Source organism: Tachyglossus aculeatus, chromosome 21 (assembly GCF_015852505.1).
Source record: "Tachyglossus aculeatus isolate mTacAcu1 chromosome 21, mTacAcu1.pri, whole genome shotgun sequence".
Classification (NCBI taxonomy): domain Eukaryota; kingdom Metazoa; phylum Chordata; class Mammalia; order Monotremata; family Tachyglossidae; genus Tachyglossus; species Tachyglossus aculeatus.
The window spans coordinates 6,711,050-6,725,702 of record NC_052086.1 but is presented as its reverse complement, the minus strand read 5'-3'; the positions used below and the strand labels follow the sequence as shown (position 1 = coordinate 6,725,702).

Genomic DNA, 14,653 nt, shown 5'->3' with positions numbered 1-14,653 from the left:
CTCCGCCACATGTCTGCTGTGTGACATTGGGCAAGCCACTTAACTTCTCGGAGCCTCAGTTACCTCCTCATCTGTAAAATGGGGAGGATGACTGTGAGCCCCACGCGGGACAACCTGATCAACTTGTATCCCCCCCAGCACTTAGAACAGTGCTTTGCACATAGTAAGTGCTTAACAAATGCCATCATTATATATGTATATACATATATAAATACGTACATATGTTTGTACATATTTATTACTCTATTTTACTTGTAGATGTTCTATTTATTTTATTTTGTTAATGTAGTTTGTTTTGTTGTCTGTCTCCCCCTTCTAGATTGTGAGCCCACTGTTGGGTAGGGACCAGCTCTATATGTTGCCAACTTGTACTTCCCAAGTGCTTAGTACAGTGCTCTGCACACAGTAAGCGCTCAATAAATACGATTGAATGAATGAATGAAAAGCAGCGTGGCCTAGTGGAAGGAGCCCGGTTTGGGGAGTCAGAGGGCGTGGGTTCTAATCCCACCTCCGCTCTGCTGAAGTCACCTGACTTCCCTGGGCCTGTTACCTCATTCATTCAATAATAATAATAATGATGGTTTTTGTTAAGCACCTACTATGTGGAAGGCACTGTTCTAAGCGCTGGGGGGTATACAAGGTGATCAGGTTGTCCCATGTGGGGCTCACAGTCTTCATTCCCATTTTACAGATGAGGGAACTGAAGCACACAGAAGTGACGTCACTTGCCCAAAGTCACCCAGCTGACAAGTGGTGGAGCTGGATTAGAACCCATGACCTCTGACTCCAAAGCCCGTACTCTTTCCACTGAGCCATGCTGCTTCTCTCAGTCGTATTGAGCGCTTATTGTGTGCAGAGCACTGTACCAAGCGCTCATCTGTAAAAGGGGGATTGTGACTGTGAGCCCCATGTGGGACAGGGATTGTGTCCAACCTTGTATCTCTCCCAGCGCTTAGAACCGTGCTTGGCACATAGTAAGCGCTTAACAAATACTATAATTATTATTACCATTAAAAAAAACACACAAAACAAAAGTCACGTTCAGTAAAATGCCATTAAGATGTTGGCAGGAAGAACAGGGTCGAGCCAGCCCCTTCCTTCCTCTCCCCCTCGTCCCCCTCTCCATCCCCCCCATCTTACCTCCTTCCCTTCCCCACAGCACCTGTATATATGTATATACGTTTGTACATATTTATTACTCTATTTATTTATTCATCTTGTACATATCTATTCTATTTATTTTATTTTTTTAGTATGTTTGGTTTTGTTCTCTGTCTCCCCCTTCTAGACTGTGAGCCTGCTATTGGGTAGGGACTGTCTCCATGTGTTGCCGACTTGTACTTCCCAAGCGCTTAGTACAGTGCTCTGCACACAGTAAGCGCCCAATAAATACGATTGATTGAATAGCGGCTGGAAACTTTGAAGAGAGAAATCACTGAGGCACCATGGCTAGTTTTGACTCCTTAACAGGAAATTTAGAACAACCCCAAATTCTCCAATCACTGTAGTGGCAAGATCAGTTTAGGTCACCTTATTCACCCTCTCTTTTGTCACCTATGCACTTGGGTCTGTAACCCCTTAAGTAGTTTGATACCTCACCCACAAAAAGTACTTATGCACATATCCCTAAACTCTGTTGCTAGTCATAGCTGTAACTTCCTTTAATGTCTTTCTCCCCCGCCACTAGACTGTAAGTTCCTTGAGGCCACAGTTCCTGTCTGCCAACTTTAACGAATGGTACTTCCCCAAGTGCTTACTACAGTATTCTCCCAACAGTAAGCTCTCAGTAAGTACCATTGATTGATTGAGACCTGGTTAGGACCCCTGGATATGCAACTTGCTTGCTCCGTGCCCTCGGGCAAGTCACTTGACTGCCCTGTGTCTGTTTTCTCATCCGTAAAGTAGGGATTAAATAACTGTGCTTCCTTTCCCTGTGGACTCTCAGCAGAAATGGCAAGTGTGCCAAAGGAAGCCAGCAAATTCTGTAAGATGCTGTCAGGGTATTTGGCAAGGAGACTGAGGAACCGTGATTAGTATTGGGCCAAGGTTTTGAGGGAAATCACCTCATTGACCACATGGCTCACACAAGGTACAGGTGGAGGAGCTGTAATTGGAACCCAGGCCTCTTAACTCGCAGCCTTGTGACGTTTCCACCACGCCATGCTGCTTCTCCTGCTTTGCCTGATTTATGTAAATATCCTTATACTCTTTTCCCTCTCTGCAATTCATTTTAGTGCCTGTCTTCCCCTGTAGACTGCAAGGTCCTTGTGAACCTGGATCACTTCTATCAGTTTTGTTGTGTTGTATTTTTCCAAACACTTAGTGCAGTGTTCTGCATATTGTAGGTGCTCAGTAAATGCCATTGACTGATAGAGCAGAGACACAGATAGTCGAGCCCCTTGTTGTTCAGTGGAGCAGGTAACAATAGAAACTTCTAAAACTTTTGCCTTCACCCTTACTGGAGCTGAAAGGTGGTAGTAGAGTTTAGCGTAGTGGCAGTGGCTAGGGTTTGTATTCTTATTGGCTGGGGTAACTACAGCAGCAGCTGGAGAGTCTCGTGTGATCTGGCCTCTCCACATAACTATGGTAATAATAACAATAATAATAATAGTATTAAGCACTTACTCTGTGCCAGGCACTGTACTAAGTGCTGGGGTAGAAATAAGATAATAAGGCTGGATACAATCCATATCCCCCATGGGGCTCACAGCCTTAATCCCCATTTTACAGATGAGGGAACTGAGGCCCAGAGAAGTGAAGTGACTTGCCCAGGGTCACACAGCAGACAGGTGGCAGAGCTGTGATTAGAACCCAGGTCCCTCATTAGACTTCCAGGCCCGGGCTCTGTCCATTAGGCTACGCTGCTTCTAGTTGAACTTCCTGGGGTGTGGTCGCCTCTGCCAGAAGCCCAGCAAAAATGTAGGAGTAGGGAAAAGCAATGGCCTCTGGTAAGAGTTATATGCCCTCTGTCCCTCTGTGCTAAGTCTCTCCTGAGGCCTACACTTTATGCCTGGGATTGGGCCTCAGGAAGTGGTGATCCTGTTTCTTATTTTTATATAATAATGAATAGACACACATTCATATTCTCTCTCTCTCTCATAATGATGGCATTTATTAAGCGCTTACTATCTGCAAAGCACTGTTCTAAGCACTGGGGAGATACAAAGTGATCAGGTTGTCCCACGGGGGGCTCACAGTCTTCATCCCCATTTTACAGATGAGGTAACTGAAGCCCAGAGAAGTTAAGTGACTTGTCCAAAGTCACACAGCTGACAATTGGTGGAGTAAGGATTTGAACCCATGACCTCCATGACCCATGAACTCCAAAGCCTGTGCTCCTCCCACTGAGCCACGCTGCTTCTCCAATCATTAATTATTTCGGGTCTCGTGGTCCCTTTTGAAAAGTTATGTGAAAATTAGTTACTTTGGTATTGTTGCCATTACTTCAATTCATTAGTGGTCATTTTATAGTACTTTAGAATCAAATTGGTTGCAGATTTTGCCCAAATACCTGAAATCTGAGATGAAATGTGGGAAAATGTATTGTACCAGTAGTTTCTTTCCCTATTGGAGAACCCTCAAAGTGTAATGCACTTTACTAATTCATTTGATTGTATTTATTGAGAGCTTACTGTGTGCAGAGCACTGTACTAAGCGCTTGGAAAGTACAGTTCGGCAACAGAGACAGTCCCTACCCAACAACAGTTTTATTTATTTGTATCGCTGTCTCTCTCCCCCTCCTTCATTCTATCGAATTTATTGAACTCTTACTATATGCAGAGCACTGTACTAAGCACCTGGAAAGTACTATTCAGCAACAGAGACAATCCCTGCCCACAGTGGGCTCACAATCTAGAAGGGGGGAGACAGACATCAAAACAAGTAAACAGGCATCATTAGCATTAATATAAATAGATAGAATTAGAGGTATATTCACATCAGAACAAGTAAAACAGGTATTAATATAAATAAATAGAATTATAGATATGTACATATATACACAAGTACTGTGGGGCAGGGAGTGGGGGTAGGGCAGAGGGAGGGAGTGGGGGCGATGGGGAGGGGAGGAGGAGCAGAGGAAAAGGGGAGCTCAGTCTGGGAAGGCCTCCTGCAGGAGGTGAGCTCTCAGTACTAAAGGAACTGGGATAGAGAACTGGCGCCAAGGTCTTTGCTTTCCAAGATCTTCCTTGCAATTCATAGAGCCCAGTCTATGCCAGCATTACAGATATGCAAGTTGAACAGATTGCCAGTAATATGCGAATGGTGGAGTCTCTGGGAACAGCAGACAAGACCGGGGTCCAGTTAATTTGGGCCTGAAAATGGGCACCAAGTAATTGATTGTAGTTCTGGTTGTTCACCCTGCCTAACTCACACTCTCTTGCCCCCAGGTGCCAGAACTAAATGAGCGAATAAGCAGGCAGGGGATGTAGGAGGTTGTAAAGTGACCCAAGAATAAATGTAAAGACAAGTGTAAGACATTGCAAAGTGACCCAGAACCCGGTTGTTGCTAAAGTGGCCGCAGCATAGTATTGTTGCCGTAGAGTAGCCTCAGAGACCAGCTGGAGGCTGCCAGGGGTCTTCGCCACCCGAGTTTAACAGCTATTTTCCGGATTTCTGTTTGGCCTGGCCACCACAAAAGACATTTGAGTTGGTTCTTTGGTCAGAAACCTCCAGTATTGGTGGCTTTTACTACTTCAGTCAGTAAAAGTTGGTTGAGCATGTACTGTGTGCAGAGGACTGTAGTAAGTGCTTGGGAAATGACAATAAAGTTGTAGAGTACCTTTTTTTTGTTTTTTTATGGTATTTGTTAAGTGCTTACCATGTGTCAGGCACTGTCCTAAGCATGGCTCAATGGAAAGAGCATGGGTTTGGGAGTCAGAGGTCATGGGTTCAAATCCCTGCTCTGCCAATTGTCAGCCGTGTGACTTTGGGCAAGTCACTTCACTTCTGTGGGCCTCAGTTCCCTCATCTGTAAAATGGGGATGAAGACTGTGAGCCCCACGTGGGACAATCTGATCACCTCGTATCCTCCCCAGCGCTTAGAACAGTGCTTTGCACATAGTAAGCTCTTAACAAATGCCGTCATTATTATTACATTGTAATCAGGCTGGGCACTCTTGCTGTCTCTGATGGGGCTTCCAGCTGAGGTAACCGAGACCCAGAGAAATGAAGTGACTTGCCCAAGGTCACACATCCGACAAGTGGCGGAAGCTGGGATTAGAACCCAGGTCCTTCTGATTCCCATGCTTTATCCGCTAGGTCATGCTGTTTTATTTCCCCTCTCCCCCCATAACCTTGTTGGCATGGCGTGGGTTGGACTTGGCATGAGGACTAATAATATGCACATCAAATAGGTGGGGAATTTCAGTCAGGTAGGATTTGAGGAGGAGATGATCCTTACCGAATCAAGGAAGACTTTCTCCAAAGAGTCTCTTGGTTGACTTTGAATGTTGAAATGAATATAATAAAGCCATTTCATTGAGGCCAGTATTTCTCAATCTTTATTCTTCCAGTGACTCTCTCAAAGGGTTCCAAGAGTCCTCCTCACTCCTCCTCATTTCCCCCCCAAAAGTCCCACAAGAGTGGCTTGGAGTAGTAACAACATAAAATAGCCATTTGGACCTGTCTAGATCCATTATGACCTGAGGAAGGAATACAGTGAGAGAAATGCAGTATGGCCTAGTAGATATAGTACGCGCCTGGGAGTCAAAAGGATCTGGGTTCTAATCCCAACTCCGCCACTTGTCTCCTGTGTGAAGTGGGCGGGTCAGTTTCGTCATCTGTAGAATGGGGATTAAGACTGTGAACAGGTGCAGAAGGCTAGCTCACTACTTATGTAGCATGAGCTGTTTGCTGGGTGTTCCCACTGTAGACTCCGTTGCCTCCCTGTCTCGCTCAGCCCTCTGAGAGTCTCAAATCCCAATTTCAGAAATCTCGAGGAGGGTCAGAGTGGACACAGGTCGGGGCGAAGGTAAGGTCAGGGTGAGGCCTGCAGGTAATCAGGTGGGAACAGGGCAAATGGCTTGAGCAAGAGTTGAGAAGAGGGAGATAGGAAGAGGACTTTGTAGCCCAAGGTGAGGGGTTTGTGTCTAATTTGAAGAAGGAGCTGGAACTTCTCATAGGGTTTTAAGGTGTCTGTTTTCTGGTTTGGATGACAGACAAGAAAGTGGGAAGAAACTTTAGATGGGAAGGCTGGTGAAGAGGGTGTTGAAACGATTCAGGGGAGAGATGACCAGGTTCCAGGAAGGGAAAGGGAAGAAAGTTCAGTGGAAGAGACAAAAGAGGTGGCCAAAGGTGCTACTCAGTCAGTCAGTGCCTTTTATTGAGGACTTATTGCGGGCAGAGCATTGTACTAAGTGCTTGGTACAGCACAATGCAACTGAGTTAGCAGACACAACGCCTTCCCACAAAAGAGCCACCCAAAGCCTGTCCTCCCCGTCTTTCTCATCACTATAGACAACACCACTATCCCTCTTTCCTCAAAAACCTGTAATCTTGGAATTGTCCTTGACTCATCTCTTTCATTCAACCTACATATTCAGTCTGTCACCAAATCCTTTACAGTATGGCTAAAATCTGCCTTTTCCTTTTCATCCAAACTGCTACTTTGCTGATCAAAGCACTTATCTTATCCTGGCTTGACTACTGCATCAGTCTCCTTACTGACCTCCCTGCCTCTTTTCTCTCTCCTCTGCAGTCCGTACCTCACTCTGCTGCCTGGATCATTTTTCTAAAACAAAAAAAAATCAGTCCACATCTCCCCATTCCTCAAGATCCTCCAGTTGTTGCTCATTCACCTCTGCATCAAACAGAAACTTGTTACCATTGACTTAAAAACACGCAAATCATCTTACTCCTTCCAAACTTACTTCACTAATTTTCTACTACAACCCAGCCCTCACACATCTAACACCAGTCCACTCAATGTACCTTGATCTCATCTATCTTGCTGATAACCTCATTGCCCACATTCACCATCTTGCCTGGAACTCCTTCCCATTTTAAGCACTTAATAAATGCCATTATTATTATTATTATTATTATTATTATTATTATTATTATATGAGCCGGACCACTATTCTGTCCACTTTCAAAGCCTTGTGAAAATCACATCTCCTCCAAGAGGCTTATCCTGACTGTCCTCATCCCTCCTACCCCCTCTCGAGTCTATACCCTGTATCCCACCCTCAGCCCTAGGGCATCAATGGTATTTATTGAGCACCTGCTGTATGCAAAGCACTGTACCAAGTGCTTGGGAGATTACAATGCAACAGAGTTAGACATGTTCCCTTCCCACAATAAGCTTACGTCCCTATCCACAGTTTATTGTCTGTCTCCCCAGCTATACTCTGTGTTCCTTAAGAGCAGGGAATGAGTCTACCAATTGCAGAATATTTTTTTAATGGAATTTGTTAAACGCTTACTATGTGCCAGACACTGTTCTGAGTGCCGGGGTAGGAACAAAGTAATCAGGTTGGACTCAGTCCATGCCCCACGTGGGGCATGCAGTCTCAATCCTCATTTTACAGATGAAGTAACTGAGGCACAAAGAAGTAAAGTGACTTGCCCATGGACACCTAGCAGACAAGTGGTGGAGCTGGGATTAGACCCAGGTCCTTCTGATGCCCGGGCTTTATCCACTAGGTCACAGTGCTGCTCTCCCAAGCACTTAGTAAAATGATCTCCACACAGTAAGTGCTCGGTAAATACCACTGATTGATAGATGAAAAGGGTAGCCAAAGGTCCAGGTTATTATGCAGTACCTTGTGAATGGCAGGTATCTGCTGCTAGCTGGGAGGAGGGGGGAGATTTTAATAGAGCCTTTTAAAAATGATTCGGAAAATGATGTAATTGCCTTCTTAGTCATCCTGTCTGTTTCCACATCAGTACGTTCTGAATTGTTTGCAGATAAAATGTAAAAAAATCAACCAAAGTCTTGAGACTTGAGCATGGCAGCAAATCCCTCTTTCCTTGTTTTTTATCCTAAAGAATCTCTGGGCTCCTGTCCTCATAATAAAAATAATAATGATGGCATTTATTAAGCGCTTACTGTGTGCAAAGCACTGTTCTAAGCGCTCATGTTCTGTAGATACACTGAGGACCTTTAACATGACTAAACTAAAGCCCTGGAATTCAAATAATAAAGTAATAATTGTGGTGTTTGTTAAGCACTGAACTAAGTGCCGGGGTAGATTCAAGGTAATCAGGCTAGACACAGTTATTTCCCCACATGGGGCTCCAGTCTAAGAGGAAGAACACATATTGAAACCTCATTTTACAGAGGGGGAAACTTAGGCACAGAGACACTGCCCAAGATCACACAGCAGGTAAGTAGTGGAGCTGGAATTAGAACCCAGGTCTTTTGATTCCCATGCCCTTGCTCTTTCCTTTAGGTCATGCTGCTTCCCAGTCAGTCAGCCAGTTAGTGGTATTTATTGAGTACCTACTGTGTGCAGAGCTCTGTACTGAGTGCTTGGGAGAGGACTATACAACATAGTAGGTAGCCATGATCCCTGCCCATAATGATCTTAACGATCTACCGGATTGTAACAGAAGTCCAAATAACTAAATCTATTCTGTGAACAACTCCATGCTTGTTTTAGTGAAACAGAACAACAAACCTTATGGCAAAATCCTTACGTACAGTTGATTCACAGTCCTTTGGATAGTTGAGTGTGTGTCACCCCAGATATCTTTAGTTGGTCAGTCAGTTGTATTTATTGAACGCTTAGTGTATTCAGAGAACTGTAGTAAGCACTTGGGAGAGTACAATAGAACAATATAACAGACACATTCTGTGCCCACACGACCTTACAGTCTAGAGGGGGAGACAGACATTAATATAAATAAATAAATTACAGGTCCATACAATTTACAGGTTATAAAATGAAGCCCTTGAAGTTGGTCATGATCTTCGATATACGATCAACTCATTAGTAGCATGATATTGATGTACTTTTTTTTCTTACAGCCGTGTGGTTTTACCATGCTCAGTTCAAGAGGTAAGTCCTTTTTGCCTTTACCTTCATTTTTTGTGTTAACTTTTTACTTCCACTATGCATCTTCCACTATATTTCAGTCCAGGTTTGTATTTTGACTTTCATTGTGCTGTCCATGTATATCAGGAGAGAATAAGAGGTGGAGGTTGGAGAGGGAGTCACACTTAAGCGGTTGTGAACTGTGATTTCCTCCAGTATCCCTGGGCAAAAATCTTGGCCTTTCAGTCTCTATCCAAAGTTAAAAAATTTCAGTTTTTCCCTCCACTTCAGTTCCCATGCTGAACTTGCACATTCTCCATCTCTTGCATGACCATTATGAAAAGAGAAAGTGCAAAGGACATGCAAATGTGTAATAATCATTAATAATTGTGGCATTTCTTAAGCACTTTGAGCAGCAGCATGGCCTAATGGAAAGAGCACAGGCCTGGGAATCAGAGGACCTGGGTTCTAATCCCAGCTCTGCTACCTGTCTGCTTTGTGACCATTGGCAAGTCACTTCACTTCTCTGGGCCTCAGTTACCTCATCTGTAAAATGGGGATTAAGTCTGTGAGCCCCACGTGGGACAACCTGATTACCTTGCTCCTACTCCAGTGCATAGAGCAGTGCTTGGCACATAGTAAGTGCTTCAGCACCTAGAACAGTGCCAGTGCTTAGAACAGTGCCTTGCGCATAGTAAATGCTTAACAAATACTATTGCTATTATTATTAAATACCATAATAATAATAATATGGGGATTAATACTGAGCCCCATGTGGGACATGGACTTTGTCCAACCTGGTCGTCTTGTATCTATCCCATTACTGCTTATAATGTCTGGCACAAAGTAAGCTTTGAAATACCAGCTAAAGAAAAAAAAAAGCACTTTGTGTCAGAGCAGCTGTACTAAGCTCTGGGGTAGCAACTCAAAAGACTGTTTCTACTTTCTGAAACTAGAAAGAAATAACCCCTTCCTGAGTCACTGCAATTCCTACAGAAACTTCCTTTCTTTGCCTGGTGCATTTGAGAAATGGGGCGGGGCAGGGGGTAGGCTCTCAAACTGCAAGCACATCTACCGGCTTAATAACTCCTAAAATTATAATAAGTAATAATAATAATGATGGCTTTTATTAAGCGCTTACTATGTGCAAAGCACTGTTCTAAGCGCTGGGAGCTTACAAGGTGATCAGGTTGTCTCACGGGGGGCTCATTTTACAGATGAGGTAACTGAGGCACAGAGAAGTTAAGGGACTTGCCCCAGGTCACACAGCTGACAATTGGCAGAGCTGGAATTTTAACTCATGACCTCCGACTCCAAAGCCCATGCTCTCTCCACTGAGCCACGCTGCTTCTGTTCTTCAGCTCCAGACCGTTCATTGACCCTCATTTTCCTTGATCAAATTATTGCATGTCCACAGCAAAGTTTTTGAATAACTAAACCCTTTTAGAAAGAAAACTGCCAAAGCTTTGTTTTTTTTAAATAGTATTGAAGCACTATTATGGGCCAGGCTCTCTATTAAGCACTGGGGTAGATACAAAGTTTTTCTTTGATTGCAAGTGGATTATAAAAACTTTTCAGTTTAGTTTGCTCTTAGGAAGTAAACATGCCACATCTAAACAAAGAATAAGAACTATAGAAAAATACATTAAACGTCAAACAGGGAGGAGAGTCTACTACTTGCTTAGTGTCTTCCCTGATGAGAGTTCTGTTTTCTCTTTGGCTCTGCAGTTCCTTTGCAATCCATTGTAAAACGGACAGAGTTATTGCAGCCAAAGTTAGTTCAAGCCCTCTCCCCTAGCCTTTTTCCCATTCCATTTCTTTTCAGGGCAAGCAGGAAGCAAGACAATTGGAAGGGAGAGTTGAACCTGAAAGACTGTTTTAAATGCATAGAACTTGAATAGGAATATTCCTGTTTCTCCTGTTGCTATCACTTATTGTTGTTCAGGTAGCTTAACCAAGTCTTTCAGAAAGTTATCCTTAGACTTAGCAGTGAAGAGCAAAATAAACTATTGCTAGCACATTTGTTTTTTGAAAAATGCAAATAATCAGAACCCTGTAAACCTTCAGTTCTTTTTGATGTGTATTAGCTCCCACTTTTGGAGTTTTCGAGTCTTCAAAATTTTAAATCTAATGTCAACATTTAGAAAATTCTTAAAACTGCAGGTTTTTGCAGCAATGTACATTTGAGATTGAACTTCTGTACCTTCTAAAAATCTCAGTATCAGGTTGGGCAACTGTACTCCGTGGCAGAAGCTAGTAAGAATGAAACCGGAGGTGGAGAAGGAATTGAAGTCTTAAAGAATGAGCCTTATGAGAAGGATGGTGAAAAGGGACAGTATACACACAAAATTTATCACTTGAAAAGGTAAGCAGAGTATTTTGCTTTCATTATTGTTATCCATAATCACTGTGCTACTGTATAACCACCCAGCTTATTGTTTGAACATATTAATCAGCCCAGACCATCAGTTGAACATCTAATATGTGAAGAGCACTGTACTGATTTATTGCTTTTGGAAGAGTACAAAAAAGTAGTCAGAAGACACAGTCCCTGCCCTCCAGGAGCTTACAGTTTAACTGGAAGACAGACACTTAAGTACATTACAGCTAGGCAAAATAATAGGGGATGTAAGATATGCACATAAGTGGTAATTTTATTCATTCAGGCAGTCACTTGTATTGACTGCTTACTGTGTGCTGAGCACTGTACTAAGTGCTTGGAAGAGTACAATACAACAATAAACAGACACATCCCCTGCCCACAATGAGCCTACAGTCTAGAGAGGGAGACAAGACAATTAATATACATAAATTACAAATATTTACATAAGTGATGTGGGTTTGGCCAGGGGGAGGAGGACGTGCAGGTGGCACTGAAAGGCTGAAGTGGGATTTGAAGGAATTCCAGGAGGAAAATAGCAAGTATTTGGAGAAGGCTTCCTGAAGGAAATGGCATCTCAGAAGGGCTTTGAAGTTGGGACGAGCTGAGGTCTAACGGATGTGCAGCGGGAAGGAGATTGAAGCATAGGGGACATCATAAGTCAGTCGTCAGTAGCGGGAAAGATCATGACATAGTGAGTAAATTATCATGAGGGAAACAAAGAGTATGACCTGGAATGGAGTGGGAAAATAGTGGATAAGTAGGAGGGAGAGAGCTGGTTGAGTGCTTGAAAGCCAATAGTCAGGAGTTTTTGCTTCATATCAAGAGGAATGGGCAACCAGAGGTTTTAAAGAACCCAATGTGCCCACACTGGTTTTAGAAAAATCCCCCAGGGAGTAGAGGGAAGTAGGGACTGGAGAGAAGAAAGACTGCAAGCCACGAGGCTAGCAGGAAGCTGATGCAGTCATCAAGCCGGGATCTGACAAGTGCCTGGAGCCATGTGGCGGCTGTTTAGATGGAGACACAGGGATGGATTCTGAAAATGTGGAGGAAGAACTGACAGATTTTGGCAACAGGGAGGAGTCAAGTATCACGCTGAAGTTGTGGGCTTGAGAGACAGAGAGCAGCATGGTGGTGTCACGTGGGGTGAGAGCGAGGCAAAGGAGAAGGTTTGTTGGGGGAGGCAAGGAGTTCAGTTGGACATGCCAAGCTTGAGATGCCAGTAGAACCTCCACATCCATCAGTCAGTCAGCGGTATTTATTGAGCACTTACCGTGTGCAGAGCACTGTATTAAGCACTTGAGGGAGTACAGTACAATGGAGATGGCAGACGGCAGACACTTTCCCTGCCTTCAAGGAGTGTACAGTGCACAGTTTAACATCGAGACGTTTCAGGGCTGAGAGATGTGAAGGCATCCAAGCTGTTGGCTTTTATGAGAGTACTTAGAGTGCAGTTGAAAATTTTTGAAGGACCATCAGGCTTTTGTTTCCTGAAGGTCATGTCCCCGCAGACTCTCCTGCCTTTTACAGGAAGGCAGGTGCTGGCTTTCCCAAGCTGAAAAGCCTCCCCCTTCCCCACCACCCCCCAAAACAATATCTCCCAGGTACTCCTGGGACAAAGGTCAGCCCGCCGGTGCTGTGTTCCATTTCCTTTCCTTACCTTCCGGAAGGAACTTCTCCAAATGATCCGTCAAACTCATTTCCTACCAGATCTGCTTTGCTTATTGAAAGAACAGGCAAACTAGAATTTGACTTGTAATCTTCAGTGGCTTCCAAGGAAGTTGTTTGGTCAATTCTATATGTACCATATGGAGGGGTGGTGGAATTTTGGCTAATCTTTGCCGAGCGTTTTAAGATTCTTTAGATGAAACGGGAGTTGTAAAATTATTATTTAGGGGAAGATTCATTTTCACTGCACAGTTCTCTCATTCAGTACCATCCTTTTTCTCTACCGACCTCGAAAGCGGCTTATGTTGGCTCGATGGAAATTCTCTGAGCTAACAGTTCAGTGGCTCCATGATTATCCCAAAACCAGTGCCTCAGTGACTTCATCAGTAAAATGGGGATTGAGTGTGAACTGCATTTGGGACATACACTCTGTCCAACCTGATTACTTTGTATCTGCCCAGGTGCTTCGAATAGTGCCTGGAACATAGTGAGCGCTCAAACAAATACCATTAAAAAAAAAACACTCCCATTCTCTCTGAGAATAGAGCACTGTTTGAGAACCTTGCCAGCTCTAGCTAATAACAACCCCTTTCTCACTCTGCTAATCAGTTTGATTCAATTCATTCATCTTCGTTGAGCACCTACTGTACATAGAGCACTGTAATAAGCACCTGGGAGAATACAGTTTAACAGTAAACAGACACATTCCTTGCCCACAACAAGCTTAAAGTCTAGAGGGGGAGACAGACATAAATAGAAATAAGTAAATTACAGATATAATAAATAAATTACATATATGACACAACCAATGCACTTGGATCCCCAACTCGGTTGGTTCTTGGCCTCTCATCCAAAGTACTTCCTTGACTATTAGAGCTAAGCAATGGCTTAACTTGAATTTTCCTAACTTTGGTGGAAACAAAACATCTCCAGGACGTTTATGGAAGCCTTAGCATTCCTACATGTGTCTTTGAGTGAGAAGAAGGGAAGGAGGAAGGAGTTCAGATTTGAAGACTCCAATACTGACAGAGAAGCTCACCTATGAACGTGGGTGTGGCTGAAAAGACCAGTGGAAGACAGTCCCCTCTGACATTTTTAGGTTTAATGTTCGCAGCTCCTGGCACTTAAGGTTTTTTCCCTCCTCGCCTCTGTGTACCCAGTAGTCACCTCGCCTTTTTTGTTTGTTCGTTTCGTGAAACCAGCTACTTATAATGCCGAGGAAGGAAAGCTGCCTGCCTCCAAATTCCTCAAGACATCCTTTAATCCATTTATGAAAGAAAGTACAATCTAACTTTCCTAACTAGATTAAAGGAAGTCTTAGTATAAGCCATTTTACTAGAAAGGGTGAGGCGAGTACAGGGCACAGTATGCTTTTGAGAAGTCACTATTTCGTCTACACTTTCAAGGGAAAGTACTTCTGAGGTGCAGTCTTTCTCCTGCTCCACCTACGTATCAGTCGGTTGGATTCATTGAGCAATTACTGTGTGCAGAACACCGTTCTAAACGATTGGGAGAACACAACAGAAATAACAGACAGGTTCCCTGCTCATAATGATGTTACAGTCTCAACTCTCCCTCCCCTGTCCTCTGGCTCATGTTCTTGGAGTTTGAGAAGCAGCATGGCCTA

General features: G+C 43.7%; 1 protein-coding gene across 2 annotated transcripts in view; it reads left to right on the top strand.

The window, feature by feature from the left end:
• Positions 1 to 14,653, top strand: part of PITPNB (phosphatidylinositol transfer protein beta) — an 80,684-nt gene that overhangs the window by 2,459 nt on the left and 63,572 nt on the right. For both annotated transcript variants that reach the window (XM_038763576.1, XM_038763577.1), the window contains exons 2-3: positions 8,972 to 9,002; positions 11,198 to 11,343. In XM_038763576.1, coding sequence (XP_038619504.1) covers positions 8,972 to 9,002; positions 11,198 to 11,343 — 177 coding nt within the window. The remainder of the gene's footprint in view (positions 1 to 8,971; positions 9,003 to 11,197; positions 11,344 to 14,653) is intronic.